Genomic DNA, 25397 nt, shown 5'->3' on the forward strand with positions numbered 1-25397 from the left:
CCATATCTAATTCGTTTTTAGAGGCATATTGTTAACCATATAAAAATGTCATCCGCTGATGTCAAATTAATCTGAATCCATTCTCAATAATTTCTCACTCATGACTGTTAAAAACCATGAGTGAAAGTATGATAGAAGCCACCCTAAATAAAATCTGTGTTTGACACCCAAACCCATATGAGGCCCCATATTGACATGTTTTCTAATATTTTATTAACTTGTTACTCTCTGTATTAACCTTCTTGGTGCTATGTCTATGAGGACTGGATACAGTCATTATAGTGTTGTGTCAATGGAAAACAGCTGAAACAGCAGTCACATAATGTCTCTATCATGATACAGAAAAAAACTCAAAATCCGTCTGAGATTGAAGGCTAATTTTGTTATGCATGCAGGTAACTATCTAGGTCTATATAGTAACATAAATATGTGGTAAAAATGTATATGGTTTTGTTCATGTGAATAATTAATGATAGATAGATGATATTCTTCTGGTAACACCCACCTCTGGCACAGACTGATTTGAGGAATGAGGAAATTGTTGTCTGTCTCAGAAAAGTCTCACTCCCCAGGTTTAGCTTGCTTAATTAATTTCTATGGACTAGACTTGAGAGCACTGCCATAGTAAAGCATTAACTGACCTTAAAAATCAGCTAAAGGAATATATATATATTACTGCTTCTAAAATCTGTTTTACAATGATCTGCATTGTAGTTAGTTAGTTAGTTGGGGGGGGGGGGGGGGGTATGTTTAAGCATACCCCATTCAAATTATGAATTAAATATCTATCTATCTATGTGGTTAGAGTGTTAGTGCTTTTAACTATCACTTTTTAAAAGATAAATTAATTAATTGCAAGTCAGCCGCGAAGGCTCAACACTGGCATCTGGTGGTCATATTGAATGAGTTCATATAATTTTAGAACGCTACTGTCAAATGTATTGTTAAAACGTAACGTTAAACACGTATCTGTCCTCATATAATTTCTGGAGAAATTGTTTGTGGATAAGTCAATGTCCACTTATCGGTGGTTTTACCATGTTTTTTTTTTTTTTTACCATAATAAAAAGCTCTTCAAATCTCGTCTCTCTTTTTTGTTGTGGGCTTACTGGGCTGGTTGTCATGACACTGTTCAACACATGAAGTGCGGGCAAAGATGGAGGTTACATTCTGTTGCTACAGTCACTATTATAAAGTGAGTAAATCCTATTATTTACAGTCTATGGTAAAATCATTGAACAAAGAGAATAACGTATCGAAGCATATATAGGATTACAGAAGCACGCGGTTTCGATTTTTTTTTTTTAATTTTTAATCAAATTTAAATGTCGGATGATAATTAAATGATTTGTTACTGAAGTATAGTTTAACCAAACTGAAACAAAATTATAGTTCTGTATATCTGCTTTACAGTAACATATACCATGTCATCCATTGTCTCGAATGTGTCCAACTACCCGTTAGTGGATAAACTCATCGAGAATGAAGCAGAGAGCGAGATTCTACTCTCTAAGCCAACATGTTTTATCATCATAGGAAAACCAGTGAGTTTCCAACTTGCATAATTATTTCTCAATCATGAAAGTAAATGTTACTCAGTCAAAACAAATAATAGTATTTAAACAATATAATACACCAATTGAAATGTTCTGTGTTACATTGTGTGATTTATTTTATTTTCAGGGTGTTGGCAAATCTACTCTAGCCAGAAAATTAGCGAATACTTGGAATTGTATCCTCATTGATGGTAAATAATCAAGTGCCTTATTTAATGCCTCAATGCCATTATGGACTTTATGAATATTTTTGTATTTCTTCACCCTTTTAGATACAGATCTTCTCAACAGCCACATCAGTAATGAGACTGAACAAGGTATACAGGTGTGTATCACTGTTTATTTATGTATTTGATCATACTAGAAATAACTGATTCCCTGCAAACAATTCTAGTGGTGTCAAAAAACCAAATGTGTTTCAGCTCTTTAAGATTCTGGCTGAAGGGAAAGCTGTTCCAGAGGAGATGATGGTCGAGGTAATTGTTGGCCGGCTAAAGTCACCTGATGTACAACACTACGGTGAGGATAAGAAACAACTAAAATAACATAATTTAATAAATAATTGTTTTAAAATCTGTTAATATATATTTGTAATGACTTGTTTGAATGGTGGTTGAGCAGGTTATGTCCTGGCCTGTTTGCCATCAATTTCAGAGGATTACCTAAAGATACAGGAGCAAATAGACCTGATTAAAAGCCTCGAAATGCCACCAGACTTCATCATCAACATCAAGGTTTTTCATTAATACTATCAATACCGTTCTCAATTTTAAGATAAACACTCTATATTTCATATATTAGCAGACATACAAAATAATTATATTGTTTTTGTTGTGCTGTTTTGCCATGTTTTTGCAATGCTGACATTGTGCGGTTATATTCACTTCTGTATAAACACATAAATGTAAAGTGATTGACATTGAATGTATGTGTGCAGTGTGCAGACAGTGACCTGATCCACAGGCTATCAGGAGAGCGTCAACATCCGGAGACAGGCCGGGTGTTCCAGAAGGAGAAGTGGGACCCTGTGAAGAAAGAGTCAGTCATAAAAAGCAGCAGCATAGAAGATGAGGATGAGGAAGAGGAAGAAACAGAGGATCTGGAGGAAGAGGTAATACTTAAGCAGTGTCCTAAATGACATACTGTACACTATGCACTTACCAAATGGATTTTATATGGTTATTTTGTCATTTAACTTCGCAGTCTGATGGAATCTGCATAAGGAAAGATGTGACAGTTGTCCAGCATTCCATGCTTTTTCTTTCTTTTCTTTTTTTTGGTTAATTAGGTGCATCCAGGTATTTGAAATTCACTTTTTCTTTTTTGGATTTTTCAGGGTGAGCACACTACTCACACTATTTAAATGCTAAAAATGGCATAAAACAGTGCAAAAGTATGTTAACTGGGATGAACCCTTAGAGCAGTGGTTCTCAACTTGTTTAACTCGAAGACCCCTCCCCTTTAGGCTAAAATATTTCTTCCGGTATTTCAGATTTCAGTTTTTGTTTATTAACAAAAATGGGTATATTCATTAAAATAACCAACCACAATTAATGTTGTGATTCCAGACGTTTCAAGAACTGTGTTCTACAATAAAAACAACAGTTGTTGAGGGGTGGAATAAAAAAAAAAAAATCATTGCAATTTACTACATTTTCCTTTCATTTTTTAGCATTAATGAAGTTCGATTATTTGATTACATAATCATAAAAATATATCATCATTTAAATATTATCATTTAAATTTATTTATATTTATTTTATATATAATCATTTAAATATTATTTTATTTATAACTTTAAGTTATCAGGTGGCCCTATTTGTTTTTGTAAGTTTGCTACTGCCCCTGACTGAGAACCACTGACAAAAGTGACAGGAATGACAAAACTGGAAATCGAGTTCATTATATTATTGCCGTTATTTATTTCCAAGACACTTTTCCAAAGCGCTGTTTAAAAGTTTCTACGCACAAATGGCTAAATGCAATTAAAAAATGTGTTTTTAAGATGGAAGAGATAGAGCTACAGAAGGACATGATCACACAACTAGTAAGAGTGATTGAGAATTACCCAGAGAATGCCAAGAGCAGGATCATGCGCTATAAAGACACCATTCTCAGGCCTCTTGAGGTAATGGCACCTATTACACACACCTGAATACACACTATTATTGAGACAAATAGCAGTTATACTTATGCTTGATGTGTAGGATTACATGGCAGACCATAATCCCCCATATTTATTTGAGCTGGATGGAAACAAGGATCCAGAGGAGCTCTTTGAGGTGGGTGCCCTCCAACAAGCTGTAATGCCGAAAGGCCTGTTCACACCAGGGATAATAACTATAAGGTTTTAATAACTGCTATAATATACTATTAGACTAAAGTAGTCCACACCACCACTATAACGAGAATAATACAGGACATTTTTTCCTGTTGATGAATAATAAAAACATTGATAGCCAATCAGAAATCATCCTTCTTTAAAGACCTTAAGCATTTAAATGTCACGATACTGTGACATTTAAATTAATAAAATAAACCGAACAACAAAAACTACACAGAGGGGGAAAAGACTTGAATTGACTTGATGCGACATGACGCAATGCAGGGAAAACATGAAGGGAAGCACAAGTCAACGATTTGGCAACATACAAAGACATACCATGACCAACAAAGACAATCCAGTCGGAAAAACTAACCAATAAACAGATAACACCTAAACAGAAGGGCACATTGTCGTGCTCACAACAAGACAAGACACAAGCAGTGTCAGAGCTCTGTCACCAAACCAAGAATAAACAGACCGAAGTGACAGAACCCTGACACTAAAGCGACAGCTACAAAATAATATTGCTTCTTATAATAAACAGATGATACGATACACCTGTATAATGTAATAATAATGAATTTTCCAATTGCCTGTATACAGTCAGTAATGTCTCGTTTGGAGTCCATGGCTGTGAGGTGTCCAGCTGTGCCGGTGCGTTTGATGCCGACAGAGGACCCAGAGCTCGCTGATCAGATGGACATGGTCAGATACTGCAAATACACACCTCTATAAAGTGACCTACATTTTACATGCCTCTTCACCATGCCTATTTTTATAGGAGGAGCTGTTTCGGACTCTGTCTACCTGTAGAAATGTCGCACCAGGCTTTCATTGGCGAAGGAGCCGATGGTCCTGCAACTGCCCTGTGGCACTCAAAGAGGGCAGGGTGGTCAAGGGTAGACCCGAGTTCGCCGTTGGGTTAGTAAAAATGAATTTTTTATACATTAAAATTCTTCAATGTGGGGGCCACATTTTCTCTCTTTTCTCCCCATCAGCTTCATGGATAAGATGTATATCCTGTCATCTCAAAATGCTCTGCAGAAGTTCACGGCGAACCCTCGTTGCTACCTGCTGCCACCCATGCCACACTTGCCTTGCAGGGTGTCCGTGATCGGCCCACGATGCTCAGGAAAGAGCACAATTTGTGCACTGCTAGCAGAGTATTATGGTGCTGTAGTGGTAGATGTTGAGGCACTGATGGAGCGCACACGGAGTATGTTCACACAAGACATGTTGGACAAAGTCCGTCACGACGCCACCCTCGCAGGTTTGGAGAAGGTCAGAGTCAAGATGCAGCATGAGGCTACAGATGCATCAGGTTTGAAATGTTATGAGCATGCCAATTTTGGTAAACCTACAGTACCAAACAATAAGCTCCATGACATGATAGAATTAACTTTTAAAGCATTCTGGGACATCTCTGAGATGTTTTTTCTCCATTTCTGTAGGTAATGTGACAACCAATAAGGGAGAGTCTGATGAAACTTACTCAGGTGAGGTCAATCCACAAACATGGACTTTAAACCTCCTCAGTTTCACTGATAACAATGTATGTTCTGTGCTTTAACATTTTGTTAACTGTTATCATTCATATCATTTTTACATACACACATGAAATAAATGAAAATGGTACGTAATTCAGTGGTTACAGTGTTAAAAGGTATGGAGGGATATGGTGAAGGAAAAATTTATTAGCACATTTCATACACTATATGCATTATTCCTTGAATAAAAGCAAGGAAAATTAAATCAGTAAAAGGAATTAAAAGAGATATCATGGGATGGAGGAAATTTAGTTGTCAATGCATTTGTGTTCACCCGGGAAACTTTGCGTTTTTTTACAGTCTATGGTTCCCTCGCAAAAACTTTTGAATTCCGCAAAACATTTTGCAAGTGTCTGCAAAGTTTCTTAGAGGAGTGCAAAACATTTGCAAGAGAACACGAAAGCATTGACTTATTTTTCCTCCCATATCATATTTTTTCCCACCACCATGTCCCTTTAGGGGGTTAAGTAAAATTGTTCACCCAAAAAGAAAAATTGTGTCATCATTTACTTACAGTATTTCCATGTCATTCCAGTCCCGTAATAGCAAAACTGTGGAAATGAAAACTGAAAATATAAAAACAAAAGCCAATCCAAAATATTAACAAATACATTAATAGTAAATAAATAATACCAAAATAACACTGAATGTGTAATTTACAGCAATAGAGGTGACAGAAGATCATCCAGATGTTCAAGCTTTTGTGGAGGAAGCTATGAAGGAAGCAACAGAGTCTCCAGTCACAGCTTCACGGGAGCTTTATTTGGAGGCCCTGGAGAAGCACATAAGAGAGGTAGACTGTTGCGCTGCCACCCTCAACTCTCATACTTACATAGAACAACAGTATTTGTGTTTTAAGAGTGCCTGTGGTTTATCAGATTGAGACTGAAGATGTGGATTCTGAATATAAAAGAGGGTGGATACTGGACAACATTCCCAGCAGTAGATCACAGCTGATCACCATTGAGGAACTACATGGTGCTGTAACACCTGAAGTCCTATTCTGTCTGAAAGACAATGATGGAGAAGGTGAGAGAAAGACATGTAAACATTTTTCAGTCCTGATTTTTACATTAAATGATACAACCTATGCTTGTTTAGGCCATGAAGTCCACTTGATTGTGATGGTCACTGGTCACTTGTTGTTGTTTATTGAAGGAAGGACTGTACTAACAAGGATGTATGAACAGAATAAAGAAGAGGTGGATCGAGCTGTGCTGGCTCGCCTAAAGAAAGATAGGAAACTGCATAAGACACAAGACAATCATGAGACACTGTAAGTGCAGCTAATGTAAGGGCCCAGTTTCAGACAATATAAAGTGGGGATTCAAAGTTTGAAACCACTGGAGAAAATGCTTCTATTTGGTTTTAATTAAAAATTATATTATAAGCATACTTTGAATCTTACTGACCCCAAACATTTGAACGTTAGTGTAGAGAATTGAGACTCCCAGATGTCATGGTTTCATGTTGGAAAGTGGTGGTTTACTTTTTCAACATGGAGATGTGATTCGATTCTTTTTTTTGTTGTTGCAGGAAACCGATTGAAACCTCAAAGAAAGATTCACAGCCTACTGACACCCAGCCAAAACTCGAGACATTGATTGAGGAGTCAGGTAGTACTCTTTCACATCATTGCATTGCTGTGCATAAATGTTAAACTCTGCTCAAACTTACAATATTGTGGTCTTAAGTGTTAAAACATGTTTTGATAAATAATTGGTATGTATTTACAGAGAGTTCTGATAAGTCTGATGATGAAGCAAAAATTTTCAATCATGAAGGTTTGTAGTCTTACTTTTCCTTTACTCGAGTCGAGTGTCAGTAATGGTACCATGACTTCTGCAAGGTATATATAATTGCATATCTTCATATGTCTGGGTGTACAGAGGTGGTACTTCCAACGGTGTGGGAAAATGGTTATCCTGACGGCCCAGAGATGGATGCCTTTAGTGTTCAGCTGAAGCAGTTTGTAGCAGATTGGGAAAGCAAGGAGTACACCATCACCTGCAGCTATGTAACACTGGACATCACCAACAAAACACCACAGGATATCCTCCAAGAGATGATTTACCATATGGAAAGTACGTAAAGTGGACTGTCTGTGTGTGTCATGCTCTCTAAATTAGCGGTCGCACCCTCTCATTCACTATATCTTTTCTGTTCTGTCTTTCCCTCTCTAAATTTCTCTCTTAGAGCCATTTAAGTACAAAGCTTGGAAGAAATCTAGTGCAGATCTGGAGGAGGAGGAAGAGGCTATGTATGCACAGGCACAGGTTGAGAAACAAGATGCTGTTGATGAAGAGGAGGAACAAGAATCAGAGGTTACACATCAATAATCCAGCACTGAACACGAATGAAGCATGAAATCAAAACTGAACCCATTTTACCCCCCCCCCCCTTTCCATTATTTTATTTCAATGAAAGATTCGACTTTTGCCATTTTTTTGAATGAAAGATTAAAACGATAAACAATGCAGATTTACTTTTTACAGCCATTTTTGATCATATTTACCAGGAGTGCCATTAATTCTGACCACAACTGTACATATTATAGCAATAAAATGGTTGATTACGGCATTAGGAGCTGTTCACTCAGGGCACGTTCTTGCATTCAAAAACAACTAGGTGCAGCATTGCTGAATAGAATGAAATAGGTGTCTCAAACATGGAACTCATGTTGTAAGACAAATTGCAGACATCCATACAGAGCATATTTACTTTTGAAACGTCATTAGCTGCTTCGCACCGTTGGGCCGAACCGTTCTCGTTGCTACCATTCCATTCCTTGCCGATCCGGTCCAGCCGGTATGGATATGATTTCATTTTTTACTTTTAGGCTGATAACACAGCTCTTTGGAATGTAATACAAATGCGTCAATCATTGCCTTGGTAACTCATACAATTTCCAGACTGTATGAGATGTAAATAGCCAGCCAATCCTTAGTGGTGTTGTCACTAGACGGATTGTACCAGCACGGCTCAGCATGGAATCACACCCAGGGAACAGTTTGTAATTTTGCTGTGTCAAAACAAGCTTAAGTGGAAATGCAGCCGTTCCGTGTCAATCTTAGAACTGTACGGCCTGACGGTGGAAAAGCAGCTTTTGTCCGCCGAATCCCTTTTTAAAATATTTACTTGAAGTACTCCCTAAGATATCTTTGGTACCTAAGATACCAACAATTGAACTTATAATAATAGAGCAAATCAATGTAAGAACACTTATTCTGATCTACTGATTCTTAGAATATCATACCTCTCTTTTGTTTATGATGGTCTCAGGAGGAAGTCAGCTTTAAGAGGCAGCTGGGAGACACCAAGCATTTTTGTCCGGTGGTGCTGAAGGAGAGGGGTACGCTACAACCTTGTCTGGATGAATATGCTGCCAAGTACAGAGACAAAGTCTATTATTTCTCCAGCACAGAGGCACAAGAAAAGTTCCTGAAGAACCCTGAACTCTACATATCTAACACACAACTATTAAAGGTACTTTTTTGGTATTTTATAAGGATAAATGATCTAAAAAATCTTGCACAATGGCTTTAATACGCAACGATTCAGTCAACAGACCTTACTCGGGTATATTTTTACAAGATAAATTCATCACATGTATTTCTACATCAGGATAAATGATAAAAACACACATTGGAAAGTGACAACAAAACGTCTTCTGCTTCTGTGAAAACAAATAGTAAATGACAAATATGTACAATATGTGGCAAACAATGTACATATAACACAAAGCTCTGTTTGTATGCAACCAGCCACCTGCACTGCGTGTCTTCATGCTTGGAGTGAGGGGGTCTGGAAAGACCACCCATGGGAAGTGGCTTGCAGAGCAGCTGGGAGTTTTCCACATCCAGTTCCGAGAGCGGCTACAGGAGCTGATCCTACGGAAGATCCAGAAGCGTGTATCATATGCAGATGATTCTGAACCCCCTGAGGAACCTCCAGAGGAGCTGCAGGGCCTGCTGGAGGCTCAGAGGGCTGAATCCCCTACAGACCAGGAGGACCAGACCAGTCATCAGGATACCGCATCTGATAATCCAAACACAAATGTAAGGGGCTGTAAAGGCAAGACGTTTGAATTTTTTGCTTGAATTTTGTTTGAATTTGATGCATTGGTGTATTTGTAGGAAGAACCAGCATTGACTGACGATGAGGAGGCCATAAAGGCATACCTCCAGGATGGTGATCCTCTCCCTCTGGAGATACTGGAAATGGTTTTATTACCGTGGTGGGATCAGGAACCCTACAAGTAAATGTTCATTTACAAACACTCACTAATTCACACATGCTACCTCAAAACAATCCTGAAACTTTAGCTGAAACTTTAAATCATTAAATATTCCACCTCAAAATGTACATTTTGATCATTATTTATTCACCCTCAAATCATTCCAAACCTGCACAAAAAAGAGAAGAAAACCTCTTTCATTCAATTGCAGTTAAGGTTTGACGGCTTGATAATGCTTTAAACGGATATCATTCTGTAATATCTATATATTTTTTTTAAAAGCATCTTAATTATATATTAAAAATTAATTTGAGAGTTATTTTAATATTATTTATTTACTATTATAGTATTTATTCAATTATAAATTCAATTTCATTGTTATATTTTAATTTTAGTAATGACAAATACCACAATATCACATGATTTTGCATAAATATAATGGCACAACTAAAAATAATAGTAATATAATTTATTATTATAAATAATTATTATTAGTAGTAAAATAACCTTAATGCATGTATTCATTCATGTAATCATCATGTATTATTGTGTCAAAAATATACAAATACTAAAACGTAATTAAAAATTGATTCTGAATTATTATTATTATTATTATCAGACATCTGTATTGTATTGGTCATAAACAGGCAGTAATAGTCGATCTCTAATATAAAAGCCAAGTAGTCCATATGACTTGCATGCTATTTTCCAAGGGAAAAATAAGCAAATGTGTTTGAATGTAGGAGGTTGAATAAATAGTGTATGAAAGAAATATTTTTTTTTTTTGCAAAATATTCCTTAACTTTTCTCTCAGATCCACGGGGTTTATTTTGGAGGGATTTCCCCAAAGCCAAGAAGAGGTGTCCTTCATGGTGGAGCATCACTTATTTCCAGATGTGGTGGCAGTGATGTCGGTAGAAGTGTCTGAGGTGGTCCGGCGTCTCCTGCCTTCGCGGCTCACGCGCTGGAGAGAGAGACAAGAGCGCAGGAAAGAACAAAAGCGGCTGGTCATTAAGCTGCAGAGTGAACTCAGGGTGAGTGTTTAAGCGAAAATTTCAAAATGATGTAAAAATTCACCATAAAGCAGGTGAAACAAAGTTTTTGGCGTAAATATGCATTGGTCTGTGTCAAACTGCAGGAACGGGCCATCACCCAGAGAAGGGCTGAGCTTATGGCTGAACGTGAAACCAAAAAACCAAGCCCACTCACTCTGAAGCCCCTCAAAAAACAGGTCATTGACCGCTGTCGTTGTCTTGCATTGGTGAGTGACTGACAGATTCTGACTGGACATTCTGTTGCTTCATTAGGAAGATGAGGTTGAGGATAACAAAGAGGTGCAAGAAGAAGCAGAGGCGATGGACGAAGAAGAGCAGGAACGGGAGGAAATGGAGGCCATACTGCTTGAGGAGTTTCCTCCTGTGGAGGAGGAGGGGGCAGAGGAGGATGAAGAAACAGAAACTAGTGCAAAAGAGAGACTGGAGACGGAGATCAGTCAGAGGTTTGAGAGGGATGATAACAAACTCACCAGCATGACAGTAAGGAGAAGATGAACGCTTATATTATAAACAAATTTATAATGCAATTTAAGTCCTTCAGAAATGTAACACTTGTTTAACATTATAATTTCATTTACTTGTTCTATTCTAGAAATTCTGCAGATAATACATTGATTGATTTTTTATAGGACTTTCTAACAGACAACCAAATCCCCCGTCTGGTTATAAGCGCAGGCAGTTTGCCTCGGATTGTGAGGTATCAGCTCCTACAGGGAATCAAACCACTGATGGTAAACAGAGACTCACTCTTTCAGATGTGTCAGCCAATCAGCTACAGTCTCGCCAGAAGACTCCTGTACTGCTCCTTTAAATATCCCAGTGCCTTCGGGTGCTGGGATCCAATAAAGGTAAAAGCAGATATACAACATTTTGAAAATTAATTGAATAATATAAGCCTAAAAATAGCTTTATCAGAGTATAAAACAAAAACGTCTGTTTACCGTTATGTTTTGTAGTACGCAGAGGGAGATTTGATCCAGCCTCCACAAGGCCCTTTCAACACCACATTCCCTGTCATCCTACATCAGTTCATCTACTTCTTTGCATCCAGGGAGACACGCAACACCTTCATCCTCAACCCAATCAAATATATCCGTCAACCAAAGCCCAACCCTTCCCTTCCAATCAAACTGGTTATCATTGGCCCACCAAAAGCAGGCAAAACCACAGGTCAGATTTCTGGAGATAAAATACACGTCATTAGATGCTCATAAAAATATTGATGCCTGATTTCACAGAAGAGGCTTAAGCCTAGTCTTAAGCTGTCTTAAATGAAAGCAACTTGTACTGACAAAATAGGCGATGTCAGTGCTATTGTTTGGTCTCAATATGAACACCAGTAAAAATTAGCTAATTTAACTAAGGCCTAATCCTGGTTTACTCTAAGCCCTGTTTGTGAAATCAGACCTAAATAACTTAAAACCAAGTGTTTTTATAGATTTCACAATAAGTAGCTTTTAACTGTGTGTGCACTCAGTGGCCCAGGTGTTTGCACGTAAGTATGGTCTCGCTCGACTCTCCATTGGGGATGCAATACGTATGGTGCTCAACAGCCAGTCCAAAACTGAATTGGCTTATAAGGTACAGAAGCATTTGATCCAGGGCCTGACCGTTCCTGATGAACTAGCCATCCAGTGCCTGGAGGTGGCAGTAATGAACCAGGTCTGCAGCACTTGTGGGTGAGGAGGACCACATTTTTTGAATAAGAAATGTACAACAGAAATAACCTAAAGGACAGAAGACTTTAAGTCTATGTAAGTGGCATTATACAGTACATGTGTTTGATCCTCAGGTTTGTGTTGGATGGCTTCCCTGCGACCAAGCATCAGGCTGAATTAATGCAATCCTGCAGCATTATTCCTATGCTAGTGATTGAACTGCAACTGGACATGGCGGAAGTGCTGAGGAGAGGCCTGAGAGATAGGGAAAAAAACAACAGGTCAGACCAGCACAAACATAAATAATATTTTGGATTATTTATATACTATTATTGTATTTATTAATATTTTGAATTAGCTTTCACATTTATATTTTCAGGTAACATTTTAACTTGTAATGGAAACCTAAATTTGAGTCATTTTGTTAAGCTTTTGCCATTTTTATTAGTTTTCTGATATCGATGACGCAAACTCTAAATCGACATGCACCAATGCTAAATTTTACATCTCTGTAAAGCTGCTTTGAAAAAAATATCTATCGAGGAAAGCGATATACAAATAAATTAATTTATATTAATTAATTTAAGTTTGATTTATATTTATTTCATTTTTATTCATTTTATTAGTTAGTTACCAAGGCAACAGTTCTAATTTTCATGCAAGTTTTTTTTTTTTAAATTAAGTTGTTTCATCTAAAATTTAGACTTTGTTTTATTTCCGCTTTCAATTAAGGAAAACGATTGAAATAGTTGTATAACAATAACACTGACCTAAATAAATCAATGTCACTGCTAAAAATTACACCATTTTAAAGTCTTAATATATATATATATATATATATATATATATAATTTTTATTTAAGACTAGTCATAACATTAGGTCAATAAAGTCATATGGTTTCGAGAATAATGTCATAATAGACCTTTTACGAGAATAAAGTCAGAAAAAATTATAATTCAGTATTAAAGAATAAAGCTAAATATTGCTTGTATTAAGTACATTTTTTAATTATTTCTATTTTAACGTTGACAGTGTTACAAAAGTTGTGGTAATATGGTCTGGCATATATATATATATATGCCAGACCATATTATATATATAATTACAATCTGGCAACTCTCTCCAACAGGCCTTACCCAATGAATGACAGCCCCCAGGTCCTAAACATACAAAACTCTTGCTACAGACGGGAAGCTGAAGCTCTTAGGCAACACTTCCACCAGCAGTATCACAACTGGACTCCCATTGATGCTCACAAAAGCAAATGGTGGGTATGGGAGCGAGTTTTAGATGAAGTTCGCATAAGCATAAGACTCATCCATGCTTACCTGGAAAGAATTCACAAAGGTGAGAAAATGCAGTTGTCAAATAAGAAGCACTAATATCCATCCATGTATTAAGCATTACATTTGCATTAAAGCATCAATATGTGTCGTTTTGTGACCGCTTTCTGTCATCCTTGCAGGCCAGGCAGCCTGTATAAACAGATTGTGCATTACCCAAAGAGAGCTGCAGTCTCGGCTGGGCGAGTTTGGCCATTATTGCCCAGTTAGCTTAGCTCTCCATCACCATCTGGTGGACTGTTCACATAACACCTCACTTGAATTGGCTGCAGAGTTCAGGGGTCACTTCTACAAAATGGCCAGCAAGGAGTTTCTAGAGGTAAAGTTTCAGATGGTCCAGAAACATGTTTACATGTTCAAAAATGTTTTGTTTAACATCTTTTTATATGCTTCTTAAAGAGATTTTTAGAAACCCCGGAGCAGTTTGTGGTTCCAGGTTGCCCTTACCCATTACCCCCTCCTCCACTCCTGCCTCATAAGCTCAATGCCGGCCAGGTGAAGAGCAGGTTCCCTCAACAGGTGGAGATGAAGGGATTCTGCCCTGTCACTTATCTAGATGGTCAACAGAGGTACTCCAAGAAAACTCTAATACTTTCTAATTTTTACTACAGACTTCATCATTAATAACTAAGCTACCTTTTCACTCACATTCTAAGTAAAAGACTCATTGTAATTTAAAAGCATTCGGCCATAAGTTAATGTAAATGATTCACAGTGCAGTTCTACCATTATTTTCTCTTCATCTGTAGGTATGAGGCCTTGGTGCGAGGGAATATGGAGTATGCTGTTGAGTATCGAAATAGGATCTATATATTTGAGAGTGAGAAGAAACAAGAGCAATTTCTCCAGTGAGTAGTAATTTTTTTTTTTAAAGAAATTAATTTGTTCATACAGCAAGGATGCATTAAATTGATAAAAAGTGACAGTATATAGATTGTTTCAGAAATACTATATTTCAAATAAATGCTGTTCTTTCTATTATCAAAACATCCTGGAAAAAATGTATCATAGTTTCACACAAAAATATTAAACAGCAACTGTTTTCAGCATTGATAATAATAAAATAAGCATATTAGAAAAGAATGATTTCTGAAAGATCATGTGATAATCATGCGAGTAGTGAGTAATTCTGCTGAAAAGTCAGCTTTGCCATCAAAGGAATAAATTACATTTTAAAAATTATTATTTTTATAATTTTTCAAATTTTTACTGTTCATACTGTATTTTTGATCAATTAAATTCAGCCATTTACAATAATAATTAATTAACATAACTGGCATTTGTATACATATATTATATATTATCTTAATTAAAGATCATGTTAATAATAGCCATAGCAACAGGCTATTTGTAATACAGCCAGATGAAGCACAGATAATTCACAACAGAACTGTCCTCAGGTCACCTGAGATTTACTGGGACCAGAAACTTCCACATAAACTACCTCCGTTGGAAGATCCGGTCTTACTAACTTCTTTACCGATCATGGGCTATTTGGAGCAAGTAAGAAAACACTGAAACCCAGACACTCACTTCAGTCTGTTAATCTGATGCAAAATGGTCTTCATAACCATCAATAAGCTATGCTTTTAACAAGTGGTAAAATAATTGTCTTAACCACTGCTGAGATTGTAATTATTGTACATGTGTTATTTTTTGTAGAGTGTGGCAGTACCCATAATCAAAGCCATGACTGCTGTTGGTCAACTCAAGCCAAAGTTCCCCTTTCTCAGTGTGAAGAGATCTGCTTTATTGTACCTGGCCTTTCATTTGAAAGGTGGCCTTGATTTTCTTATTTTTGGCTTACTTATGAATAGCTGGGGATGAGAATGGTCTGGATAATATATTTTAATAACATTCTTGCCCTCCACCCTCACAGCATTCAACACCAGGAACCCAGATTATATTCGACAGAAGTACAAAAAGAAACTTCAAAAGTTTGAAGAAGGCTGTGAGCTCATTTCACATCTGGGTACCGACATGAAGACATACAGATCCCCTCTCAACCTGCCCCCAGATTTTGCACAGAAGCTGGACAGGTTTCTGGCCCTTGAGAAGTCCACCAAAACAGCCTCGGGTCTGATACAGCTCGGGGGCAGTTGAAACAACTTCAACTTCAATAAAAGCCTTGAGTCAGCACATCACAGTATTTGACCAGTGTTTGTTGACATTTACATGAAAACATTTTGCAAGCACTTTGTTAGTGTGTTCTGTTCAATTGACAATTAAATGAATGAGCCTAATAAATATGTTTCAATCTATTTTGTTAAGTGTTATTGTTTTAACATATATCCCAGAAGAGGCTAAAAACCTAGTCCCAGAATAAAATGCTATTTTAACTGAAAGTAACTTGCACTGACACATCTTAAAATGTCTGTGCTATTGTTTTGTCTCAATATGAACACCATTTATGTTTTCCCCAGGTTATGTTTATAAAAGCTACTTATATTAAATGTCCTAATTGTGCCAAGGCCATCCTGGCTTAATCTAAGCCCTGTTTTGTGAAACCTCTGCAGGCCTTGTGTGTTTTTACAGTCAAGACATATTCCAATTGATACATAAATATAAAATGTTTTAAGAAAATAAAACGATAGATAGATAGATAGATAGATAGATAGATAGATAGATAGATAGATAGATAGATAGATAGATAGATAGATAGATAGATAGATAGATAGATAGATAGATAGATAGATAGATAGATAGATTGGTGTGTTTTTACAGTCAGACATATTCCAATTGATACATAAATATAAAATGTTTTAATAAAATAAAACGATAATGGGAATGGTTTGTCATCGTTGTGCGCCACTCCCATCGGTTACCCTGACAACGGGACTCTAACTTCTGTGCTTTACAAAACATGGCATCCCCAGTACATTTAGAGATCGTCGGTCTGTTAAGCAAACACAATTTTCAAATAGCCAAAAACATTGCGGAGGTAAAGTTTTTTTTTTTTTTAAGATGCTGACCACTTTGCATTTTGGCGTGACTAACTAATAAAGACTGCACACCTGTTCACAAAAGTTATAACGTCTGCTGCACTTGCAGGGTTTGAAAAATAAATTCCCGGAGTCATTTGATGATCCAACAATTCACCCGCTTCTTGAATGTGACTGGCATGACTATTTAGCTAACAAAAAGAAGGTATGGCACTTGTTATTTTACTGCTGGCTTGTTTTCAACACTAAGTTACAGTATATCTGCGGAACAAAGCAAGAAATAGCCTACGTACGTTTTCTTCTTAAGGAGCTGAGAGGAGAGGTTTGGCAGTACACTGGAGGCCTAATGTCCTTCGCAAACGGCCAGTTGCTCGGTGATGAGAGGAAACTGTCCACCTGGGCAGCGAAAGAGTGGAAGTTTTCTTTTCAGCGACCACAGGCGCTTTACATGGCCCTGGCTGAGGAGTATTACACCAACTATCTGCGAAGCACAGCTGTAAAAAACACAACAAACAACGGAGCGAGACATAATTAATAATACAAACCAAGAGAAATACACAAATAAACACACTTCATAATGCGACTACAACCATTTAACATTCACAACATCTGCTCTCTCTTTCTCACAGCACATTTTTGTTTATATGGATATTGAAAGCGGTGGAGAGACATTTGGCAGGCTGTTGTTTGAGGTAAGGATATCCTCTGCTTCCTGATGAAGTGAAAATGTATTTCCGTGCCATTATTCTCTACTCTGAGTCTGAAAGTTTCAAATGTTACCTGCCAGCTGTTCTCAGACGTGTGTCCAAAGACGTGCAGGAACTTCAAGGCCCTGTGCACCGGAGAGGCAGGTTTGTCCAAGACGAGTAACCTTGAGTTGAGCTACAAGGCCTCAATTTTCCATAGAGTTGTGCCAAATGGTTGGCTGCAGGGTGGAGGTAAGAAGCAGTAATACATTTACACATTTATGATAATTTAATACAATTAATCATAAATGTGAAAATGTTTTATGTTTTCAATTACAGATATTTCACCTGAAAGGAAAGGCACTGGGGGAGAATCTATCTATGGTCCAACATTTGAGGGTATATGCTTATTAGCAAATTTATGTGGCACACAAATTCTGTAATTCACACTTTAACACAATATTTGCTTAAATGTGTTATAGGTCACATATTGATTCATGCATATAAAAAGCACTAGGCTGCTGTTTTCTCTTCTAGATGAGAGTTTTGTCATATCCCACAACAAACGTGGCATTCTGGGAATGGCTAACCAAGGTCCTCATAGCAACGGCTCTCAGTTCTATATCACACTACAGCCAGCGACCTGGATGGACTACAAATATGTGGCTTTTGGGTAATGACCCTAATAAATTGCTTAAGTATGCAAGAAAGCCAAAGTTATGAACCTGTTTCTTGATATTTGGCTTTGCATTAAAGCAGACATCATACCCAGTTAAATACCTTTGCTATTTAACAAATCCAAAGTCTCCATCACAGCTTTTTCCCTCTTTCCCAGGCAACTCATTGAAGGCACTGCGGTTCTAAAGAGACTAGAGGCAGTGCCCACCTACAACGAACGGCCAAAACAGGACTGCAAAATAGCAGCATGTGGAATATTTGAGCCCTGAATTTTCACATGTGGCCTATATATCAAGAAAGGAATACAAAATGAGGAGCATTTGTAATGTATGTGGACAGGTGCACCATGTGTTAATGGCCGACGGTCCAACGACCCAATATTTTTGCCATATTGCAAATGCCTATTTTTCAGCATACACATTCAACAAATAAATTGACCTAAAATTAAAAACCTCTCTTTATATGATTTAAATATTCAGTTTGTTTGACTTATTTCTGTGGTGCTTTTCTTCCTTTGCCCATGGCAACTAAACGCAGTTATTGCAAAAAAGCAGTGATCTGCAGTGACGTGCACATTATAAGCTTGGCGAAAGAGTCTGTTGAAGTGCTGCTGAGAAACAACCGTGTTGAGAGTGCATTGCTGTAAAACAGATTTATTTACTTGAGAGAGAGAGAAAGAGTCCCTGTCAGTCATGGACCCTGTCAATTAAACCTAAAAAGACAAAAAATAATGAAATATTCCAAAAAAGATCCAGCCACCAAGACCAATGTCATGGCTTTAAATTATACAACATGCTCCTCAAATACACCCAGAACTACACTTACACTTAGCATAAATATTAGCAACACAGGAAATTTGAAAAAAAGCTGTCAACGACCTCAGAGATACGGCACAGAGAGCGTTTTATGCAATTAAGTGAAATACCAAAATTGACATCCAAGTCAGAATCTGGCTAGAAATAATCAAATCAGTAATAGACCCCATGGCGCTCTATGGGTGTGATGTCTGGGGCCCACTCACAAACCAAAAGTTTACTAAATGGGACAAAAACCTAATAGAGACTCTACAGACCAAACAATACAGAAACCTACAAGTACAGTGCAAAAACACATAATGCCTGCAGAGCAGAATTAGGATTTTACCTAATTATAATCACATTTTTAAAAAAAGCCATTAAATTCCATGCCCACTTAAAAAATGGTGATTAAGAGACCCTCCATCATCACCAAGCCCTGCACCCACAAGAGCTGATGCCAGAAAAAAATATTTTGGTCAATTGTTCAGCTGACTACAAACAAAACATGTGTGACTGACTGAGAATAAACACTTAGCCAGACCAAACCAAATAATTAAAACACAAAAAGAAAAATACCTAAAACATTGGACTGACGCAACAGCGCAACTAAGTAAATTGGAATGCAATTTGGTCCTAAACAGATAATATGGTTTGGCAGGATACTGAGCAGTGAGCACACCCAGACCAACACTGAATCAACATTGAATCAATGTTAATGCATTAACCAAAAGATCTTTGATCATTGAATAAATGTTGAAACAGGGTTTGCACCCTGAAATAATGTTATTTCAACAAGTAAAAGATTTTGGCCATATTGCCCATTTCTAAGTCATTTATTTCCTGTGACACCAGTAAAGTTGTTCTCCCTTGTCATGTGAACAGTGTACAGGATGTCTTTTTGGATGATGTGCGAGAGGTGTGAATCTTGGTTTGTAATACAATAAGATTTATATTGTAGATTTTGAGAATGTCATATGAAGAGTTCAGATGCAAAAGCCTCTAAATGCCATTTGAAATTTTCATCTTTAATGATGATTTTTGTCAAACTTGTATATTTAAGTTCAGTAATTTCACTTAAATAACAATTAATAGGTAATTATCTTTGCCATTTAAGTGAAATCACTGAACTTAAATATACAAGCTTGACAAAAATCATCATTAAAGAAGAAAATTTCAAATGGCATTTAGAGGCTTTTGCATCTGAACTCTTCATATGTTCTTTCTTTGTTAGATTTCTTTATTGTTTATTGTAATAAGAAAAAGTTCAATAATAAAAAAAAAAAACATCAACTAACCTCTTACATAGTGTTTGGTCACACCACAAGGTGTCACTGTGGCCTCAAAGCTTCAACACTGCCACTCTGCGCTCGATTGCTATGTCTGAGTTAAAACCATTGACAAAAGACGGTAAAACAACCTCATTAGCATACAGAGCAATAAATGTATAAATGAATATTGAACTCTAGCGGCGAAAATCTACTGACGGTTCCTATCCGAGAATTCCAGCGGACGTTGAGCGTTGCTATGGTACTGATAAACAATTCTATTCTAAACTTTTAATAAAATATATTTTAAAACGATAAGTTGTCATGTCAACTTTTTTCATGACATTCTAACGTTGTTAGGGCAGTTAATACAATTAAATTGTGGGCAGACATTGAATTACTGACCACTATACACTATCACATTTTTTAGCCGACCTGACATTAACGTCCTCCTCAGCAACTTTTCTCATGCAGCATAACCCTCATCAGAGAGATCATACAGAACAGAACTGACAGAATCAACCTTTCTAATCTCTCCGCCATTTATGTTCGACGTATTGCGCTGCCAGTGTGAAGGCGGCGTCACTGCTGCACTGCTGAGCTGAAGTGTCACCGTCCTCATCGAGCGTGTGTTTTAATGAGGACTCACAACAACCGAGCAGACTGACTTACCGACCAACCAAGACACTCACCATGACCACACCGTTTTCTCCCCCGCTGTACATGCAGAGATACCAGTTTGTTGTCGATTACGTGCAAACCTACCGACCTAGGAAGGTAAATAACGTTACATTTCAAACTTGCATTTTAAAGTTAAGTTGCCATGGCCGTTGACGCTTGTTTGAACTTGCGTACTTATCAATAGTGTTTTTACATCTTCCTACATCGATTTGATCGCATTTCTGCGTCCGCAGGTCATCGATTTCGGATGCGCTGAATGTCGCTTACTGAAAAAACTGAAGTTTCATCGCAACGGTATACAGTTACTTGTGGGAATTGATATCAACCGTGGCGTTCTCCTAAAAAGAATGTAAGTTTGGCATTTTGCCCGCGAACTAACGTTACTCTTGTTTGTGTAGTGTAACTTACGGCTTTAAAATGGAAGAACAATATCATAAGGCCAACATTGTATACTACATACGTGGAATTAGGGGCCTGCATGTACTTAGGGCCATCTCAAAGAAATCTGGTTTCCTGTGTTCATCCATCTTTTTTCTTGTCAGGCATACATTGGCTCCACTTGTGAGTGACTACCTTCAGCCAAGCAACGGGCCTTTGACCATTGAGTTGTACCAAGGGTCTGTCACTGAGCGGGAGCCGTGCACCAGAGGATTTGATCTTGTGACATGTGTTGAGCTGTATGTTTGCCACATATCTTGTTTTTCAAGCATATAAACTAAACATTATTTGAAAATTGCATGTTCTACTTGAGTTTTTCAACTTGCTAACGTCTCTTACCGCTTTAAGAATCGAACATCTAGAGCTTGAGAAGGTGGAGAGCTTTTCAGAGGTGGTGTTTGGGTACATGGCACCAGGTGCCGTGATAGTCAGCACACCCAATGCAGATTTCAACCCTCTGTTACCGGGCCTGAAAGGCTTCAGAGACTGCGATCACAAATTCGAATGGACTAGAGATGAGTTTCAGACTTGGTAAGGAAATGTTCAGTATCTAGTGTAAACATTTTCCAGTGTTGATTTAAGATCCGATTTAAGGATCAATTTTAAACTTTTTTTTATCTTAAAGGGTTAGTTCACCCAAAAATTAAATTATCCCATAATTTACTCACCCTCAAGCCATTCTAGGTGTACAGATTTTTTCTTTTAGACAAACAAGAATCGGGAGTACTAAAAGAAATATATCCTGGCTCTTCCAATGGGAGTGAATGGTACCATTGTTTTTGAAGCTCCAAAAAGCACACCCATCAATCATAAAAGTAATCCATATGGCTCCATGGGGTTAATAAATGCCTTGTGAAGCAAAGCAATGCATTTTTGTAAGAAAAATATCCATATTTATAGCTTTATAAACTATAATCACTGGTTTAGTTCTGGCAGAAGAGTGACCTCTGATCCAATGCAGGATGAGTAAATTATTGGATTATTTTCATTTTGATATAAACTAACCCTTTAAAATAAATGTCCCTCAGGGCTCACAGAGTGTGTAGAGAATATGGTTACTCCGTGCAGTTCACTGGAGTTGGAGAAGCTCTTGGCCACTGGAGAGATGTGGGATTCTGCACACAGATCGGTGTGTTCCAGAGGAATTTTGATGGGATAAATTGGTCCATGAGCAATGCTGAACGCTTGGAACCTTCAGTGTACAAACTGGTGAGAAATTTGTAAAGGTGTTGCACCTCTATTGTTTAAATGAATGGTATGGTACTTTCTAAATCATCATTGTATAACTTGCACTAAAGCAGTCACAGTTTAGTCTAATTGCTGAAATGTGCTTGATTTCTTTTTTTTATCACAATTAGGCCAAAAAACATATTGATCACACATTTTTAATCAAAACAACAACTTGATCTTCTGGTGGTACAACAGACTTTTCTCTGATGACATGCCAGACCTCTCCAATTATTTAGTCAGTTTAAACCCGCCCCTTTTGGACTGGAAACTTGCATTCAAATCTTCCTCTATCTATCCAATCAGCAACTCCTGCATTTTTTGATAACCTGTTTCACTCGGATGTGTCACAATACAGAAGAAAAGATCTGCCGCTACTTCTGTTAACTTGCATCCCGAATTTAATATTTGCAATTTTCGGGTTCAGAAGGATGTGGAGAGCCATAGGTGCTGCACACAACATGGTCATAAACATCATAAAATCTGGCAAATTTCATCTTTTTGACGAAGAGATTCTGAATGTTCCGTATACTTTCACAGTAAAAAAAACTACTCTCAGTCTCATCCCAGCATAAAATGGAAGTTTGGGTTTAAACAAACTAAATTATTAAAGTCTGGCATATGCAACAGAAGATCGAGTTATAACATTTGTTTAAATTAAAAATGCGCGAATGAACCATTTGCATTGCAATAAGATCAAAAACATTGCATTTCATGGAAACTTTAAAGCTCACAGGTTTAAGCTAAAAAAAGTTATTTCTTGTTTAAAAACTACTTATTGCACTCACAACTCCTCTTTTTTGTTGTTCTTCAATTAGTTGTACAAGGTGGTATATCCGAGCCTGTGTGATAACAACATCTACCAAAAGACTTTGGTTAATGAGGTCCTGTATGAGGCACAACACCTAAAACAGGAATGGCTTAGTAGGCTGAACATGGACTCCAACAACAATGCACATTTTTATGGTCCTCCACTTATGGAAACTATGCAGCATGAGGATGCATGTGGGTGGCAGCCTGTCTACCAGCAGGACCGCATCATTTGCGTGCCCTTGACGCGTGTGTGGTTCAGCCCCAAAGTGAGAGCGCTGTGCGGGAGCGTGCAGCGTCTCAGGGAGGACCTGCTTGAGGAGGAGAGGGTGAGGATGAGCGCTGACGGAATGGTGCTAAACCTGCCTGCCGAAGAAGAGGAAGAGGTAGAGGAAGAAGAAGAGGAGGAGGATGTGAAAACAGTATCAGGTGTATCAAACGGTGTGCAGGAGGACTGGGATAGGGAGCTTGGGGGTTACGAAGGTGTATAACAGATCCGGAAAGCTACGTAACCAAAATGTAAAAAAAAGAAAGCTGCACTTGATGTTTGTTCTGTCAAAAACATATTTGAAGGACATGGCTGAAACTGTTATCGATTGGAAATGTTCTTGAAAAAAAAAAAAACATTAAAAATGCAAATGTGTGACACCTTCTTTGGAATGTGGTTTTATTTAACAGTGTGTGGTACATACCTTACCAGCATCATAACAGAACACATGGCATGGAAGCCACTATTGGTCAAAAGTTGGAACACAACATTGCAAGACATTTAAAAAGCAATGTCACCTTTAGACATCAGACACAGTACAATTACGAGGACCAAAACTTCACAGAAGAGATAAAGCCACCATGTTTTTACAACATGTAAAGTACCAGGACCTACTTACAGGTTATGTAAGAGAATTAGGGAAGAAAAATGACAGTAAAGTCTTACAATATCATTATCACTAAAGATCAAATACATAAAAATAGACTTAATTTTGGCAGTAGATCAATTAAAAAATAAAGTTCCAAGTAACTCATATTACTGAGCGTCTGCTGAAAAGTAAAGAGGCCAACGTATCCCAGAATAATAACCTCTAAATGGATATTCGCAAACATTCGCCACAGAGCCCTTAAAGGGACATCTTGATGGTAAAAGTACAAAATGCAGAAGAAACTTTGCTTTCGCTCGTAAAACGTTTGAGTTCTTTGCAAGTGACCGCAAAATTTCTTTTAGCGAAAGAACACAAAAGCACTGAAATAGAATATTCTCTCCCATCACAGTCTCTCTTCAGGGGCTCTGTACATTTGCAGTGTGGTGCTTTGATATTTGTGCAGTAATAGTAAAAGGACATAATAAACCTGAGATGTGTGGCCGAGTTGAATCCAAGCTTCCTGTCTGTATATTTTTAGTGTTTGGATCTCAGCGGGCCTAGCAAAGACTACAAAAAAAAAAAAAAAATGCTTCGGACACGTTGAGTTGGTGTGACACCCATGCATTTCTACAATATAACTCTAGACAATATGATATAATCATAATCAAGTGCTACAAATAGATTGTACACACTCAGCTGATAATCCCCACACACACTTAAATTTCAGAGGCAAGTAAGTTTACATTTATAAAACGGTAAATGGCTTTTGAGAAGATATGGGAATACGGTCACATTAAACGAGAAGCACTAACTTATGCTTCTGATATGCCATATAGCTGATCGTACAGACAGAGATGCAATGAAAAGTAGTCATTAAAATACCTTCATTTTAATGATACATCAAATATAACTACAAAAACATGGATAAAAAGGTGTTTTTGTAGTGTTCTAGATAGGATTAGAAGAGCTACACGCCGCTTGAGAGCCCTGTGCTAAACATTTCAAGCATTGCTGACATGGTTAAATGCTTCATTCTGTGCTGCTATGTTACTAAGTGTAGCTTGAGAACAGCTTGGCTCATTTTGTCCTTGTGTGAAAGCGTGATATAGTTAGGTGATGTCATTAACTGTCATAGACTGCTGCCAGAGAAGTACTTTTCAGATATTCACCTGCCCAGATTTGAAGTAGCTAATGTGTCTATAAACTGAACTGTGAAATGACTTAGTCCAATTTAAAGTATGCAGTAGAAGTTGAATCTACATGAAGTCATTTTCAGCTACAAATAAAGAATAA

At 37.5% G+C, this 25397-nt stretch overlaps 3 protein-coding genes and 1 long non-coding RNA gene across 7 annotated transcripts; 3 read left to right on the plus strand and 1 right to left on the minus strand.

Moving 5' to 3' along the window:
- Positions 1–1138: 1138 nt before the first annotated feature.
- ak9 (adenylate kinase 9) lies at positions 1139–15891 on the plus strand. Of its 2 annotated transcripts, none has more exons than XM_039693358.2 (37): positions 1139–1195; positions 1414–1544; positions 1684–1747; positions 1829–1881; positions 1979–2075; positions 2178–2290; positions 2494–2667; positions 3562–3684; positions 3764–3838; positions 4486–4587; positions 4664–4803; positions 4881–5203; positions 5334–5378; positions 6092–6222; positions 6308–6458; positions 6588–6705; positions 6966–7045; positions 7166–7213; positions 7319–7513; positions 7626–7753; positions 8712–8915; positions 9194–9487; positions 9566–9687; positions 10481–10700; positions 10805–10897; positions 10974–11201; positions 11351–11569; positions 11678–11891; positions 12199–12400; positions 12514–12660; positions 13510–13727; positions 13846–14042; positions 14123–14292; positions 14473–14571; positions 15124–15226; positions 15386–15500; positions 15603–15891. In XM_039693358.2, the coding sequence occupies exons 2-37, from the start codon at positions 1425–1427 to the stop codon at positions 15824–15826; spliced, it is 5349 nt and encodes a 1782-aa protein (XP_039549292.2). In that variant the 5' UTR covers positions 1139–1195; positions 1414–1424; the 3' UTR covers positions 15827–15891. The 2 variants fall into 2 exon arrangements, with proteins under 2 accessions (XP_039549292.2, XP_088974843.1); XM_089118717.1 differs by having other exon boundaries at positions 1140–1194; positions 1420–1544.
- On the minus strand, positions 2132–17570 carry LOC120494174 (uncharacterized). Of its 3 annotated transcripts, XR_016146048.1 has the most exons (15): positions 17446–17570; positions 16959–17159; positions 13517–13708; positions 11663–12634; positions 11469–11553; positions 10470–10630; positions 9611–9681; positions 9198–9467; positions 8686–8811; positions 6517–6655; positions 6090–6436; positions 5944–5980; positions 3625–3694; positions 2509–2581; positions 2132–2218 (listed from the first exon to the last, which is right to left on the minus strand). It is a non-coding gene; the product is annotated as an uncharacterized LOC120494174 (long non-coding RNA). The 3 variants fall into 3 exon arrangements; XR_016146049.1 differs by lacking the exon at positions 3625–3694 and having other exon boundaries at positions 5944–5995; XR_016146050.1 differs by lacking the exons at positions 11469–11553; positions 11663–12634; positions 13517–13708; positions 16959–17159; positions 17446–17570 and adding an exon at positions 10876–11017 and having other exon boundaries at positions 5944–5995.
- On the plus strand, positions 16063–18501 carry ppil6 (peptidylprolyl isomerase (cyclophilin)-like 6). The gene is made up of 8 exons (XM_039693359.2): positions 16063–16664; positions 16775–16870; positions 16973–17161; positions 17295–17357; positions 17453–17603; positions 17691–17750; positions 17889–18024; positions 18187–18501. The coding sequence occupies exons 1-8, from the start codon at positions 16587–16589 to the stop codon at positions 18296–18298; spliced, it is 885 nt and encodes a 294-aa protein (XP_039549293.2). The 5' UTR covers positions 16063–16586; the 3' UTR covers positions 18299–18501.
- Positions 18502–20224: 1723 nt separating this feature from the next.
- henmt1 (HEN methyltransferase 1) lies at positions 20225–23893 on the plus strand. The gene is made up of 7 exons (XM_089118718.1): positions 20225–20353; positions 20661–20868; positions 21006–21121; positions 21315–21449; positions 21559–21741; positions 22239–22419; positions 23256–23893. The coding sequence occupies exons 2-7, from the start codon at positions 20785–20787 to the stop codon at positions 23736–23738; spliced, it is 1182 nt and encodes a 393-aa protein (XP_088974844.1). The 5' UTR covers positions 20225–20353; positions 20661–20784; the 3' UTR covers positions 23739–23893.
- The last annotated feature ends 1504 nt before the right edge of the window (positions 23894–25397 follow it).

Source organism: Pimephales promelas, chromosome 13, assembly GCF_988280905.1.
Source record: "Pimephales promelas chromosome 13, fPimPro1.hap1.1, whole genome shotgun sequence".
Classification (NCBI taxonomy): Eukaryota; Metazoa; Chordata; class Actinopteri; order Cypriniformes; family Leuciscidae; genus Pimephales; species Pimephales promelas.

Bases quoted from the DNA above. Each gene is read 5' to 3' on its own strand.
- ppil6 (XM_039693359.2), top strand. From the start codon at position 16,587: ATGGCATCCCCAGTACATTTAGAGATCGTCGGTCTGTTAAGCAAACAC. The intron at 16,871-16,972 runs GTATGGCACTTG...TTTCTTCTTAAG, and splicing joins ATTTAGCTAACAAAAAGAAG to GAGCTGAGAGGAGAGGTTTG. The intron at 17,604-17,690 runs GTAAGAAGCAGT...TTTCAATTACAG, and splicing joins TGGTTGGCTGCAGGGTGGAG to ATATTTCACCTGAAAGGAAA.
- ak9 (XM_089118717.1), top strand. From the start codon at position 1,140: ATGAAGTGCGGGCAAAGATGGAGGTTACATTCTGTTGCTACAGTCACT. The intron at 2,076-2,177 runs GTGAGGATAAGA...GTGGTTGAGCAG, and splicing joins ACCTGATGTACAACACTACG to GTTATGTCCTGGCCTGTTTG. The intron at 7,754-8,711 runs GTTACACATCAA...TGATGGTCTCAG, and splicing joins AGGAGGAACAAGAATCAGAG to GAGGAAGTCAGCTTTAAGAG.
- henmt1 (XM_089118718.1), top strand. From the start codon at position 20,785: ATGACCACACCGTTTTCTCCCCCGCTGTACATGCAGAGATACCAGTTT. The intron at 21,742-22,238 runs GTAAGGAAATGT...AATGTCCCTCAG, and splicing joins AGAGATGAGTTTCAGACTTG to GGCTCACAGAGTGTGTAGAG. The intron at 22,420-23,255 runs GTGAGAAATTTG...TTCTTCAATTAG, and splicing joins AACCTTCAGTGTACAAACTG to TTGTACAAGGTGGTATATCC.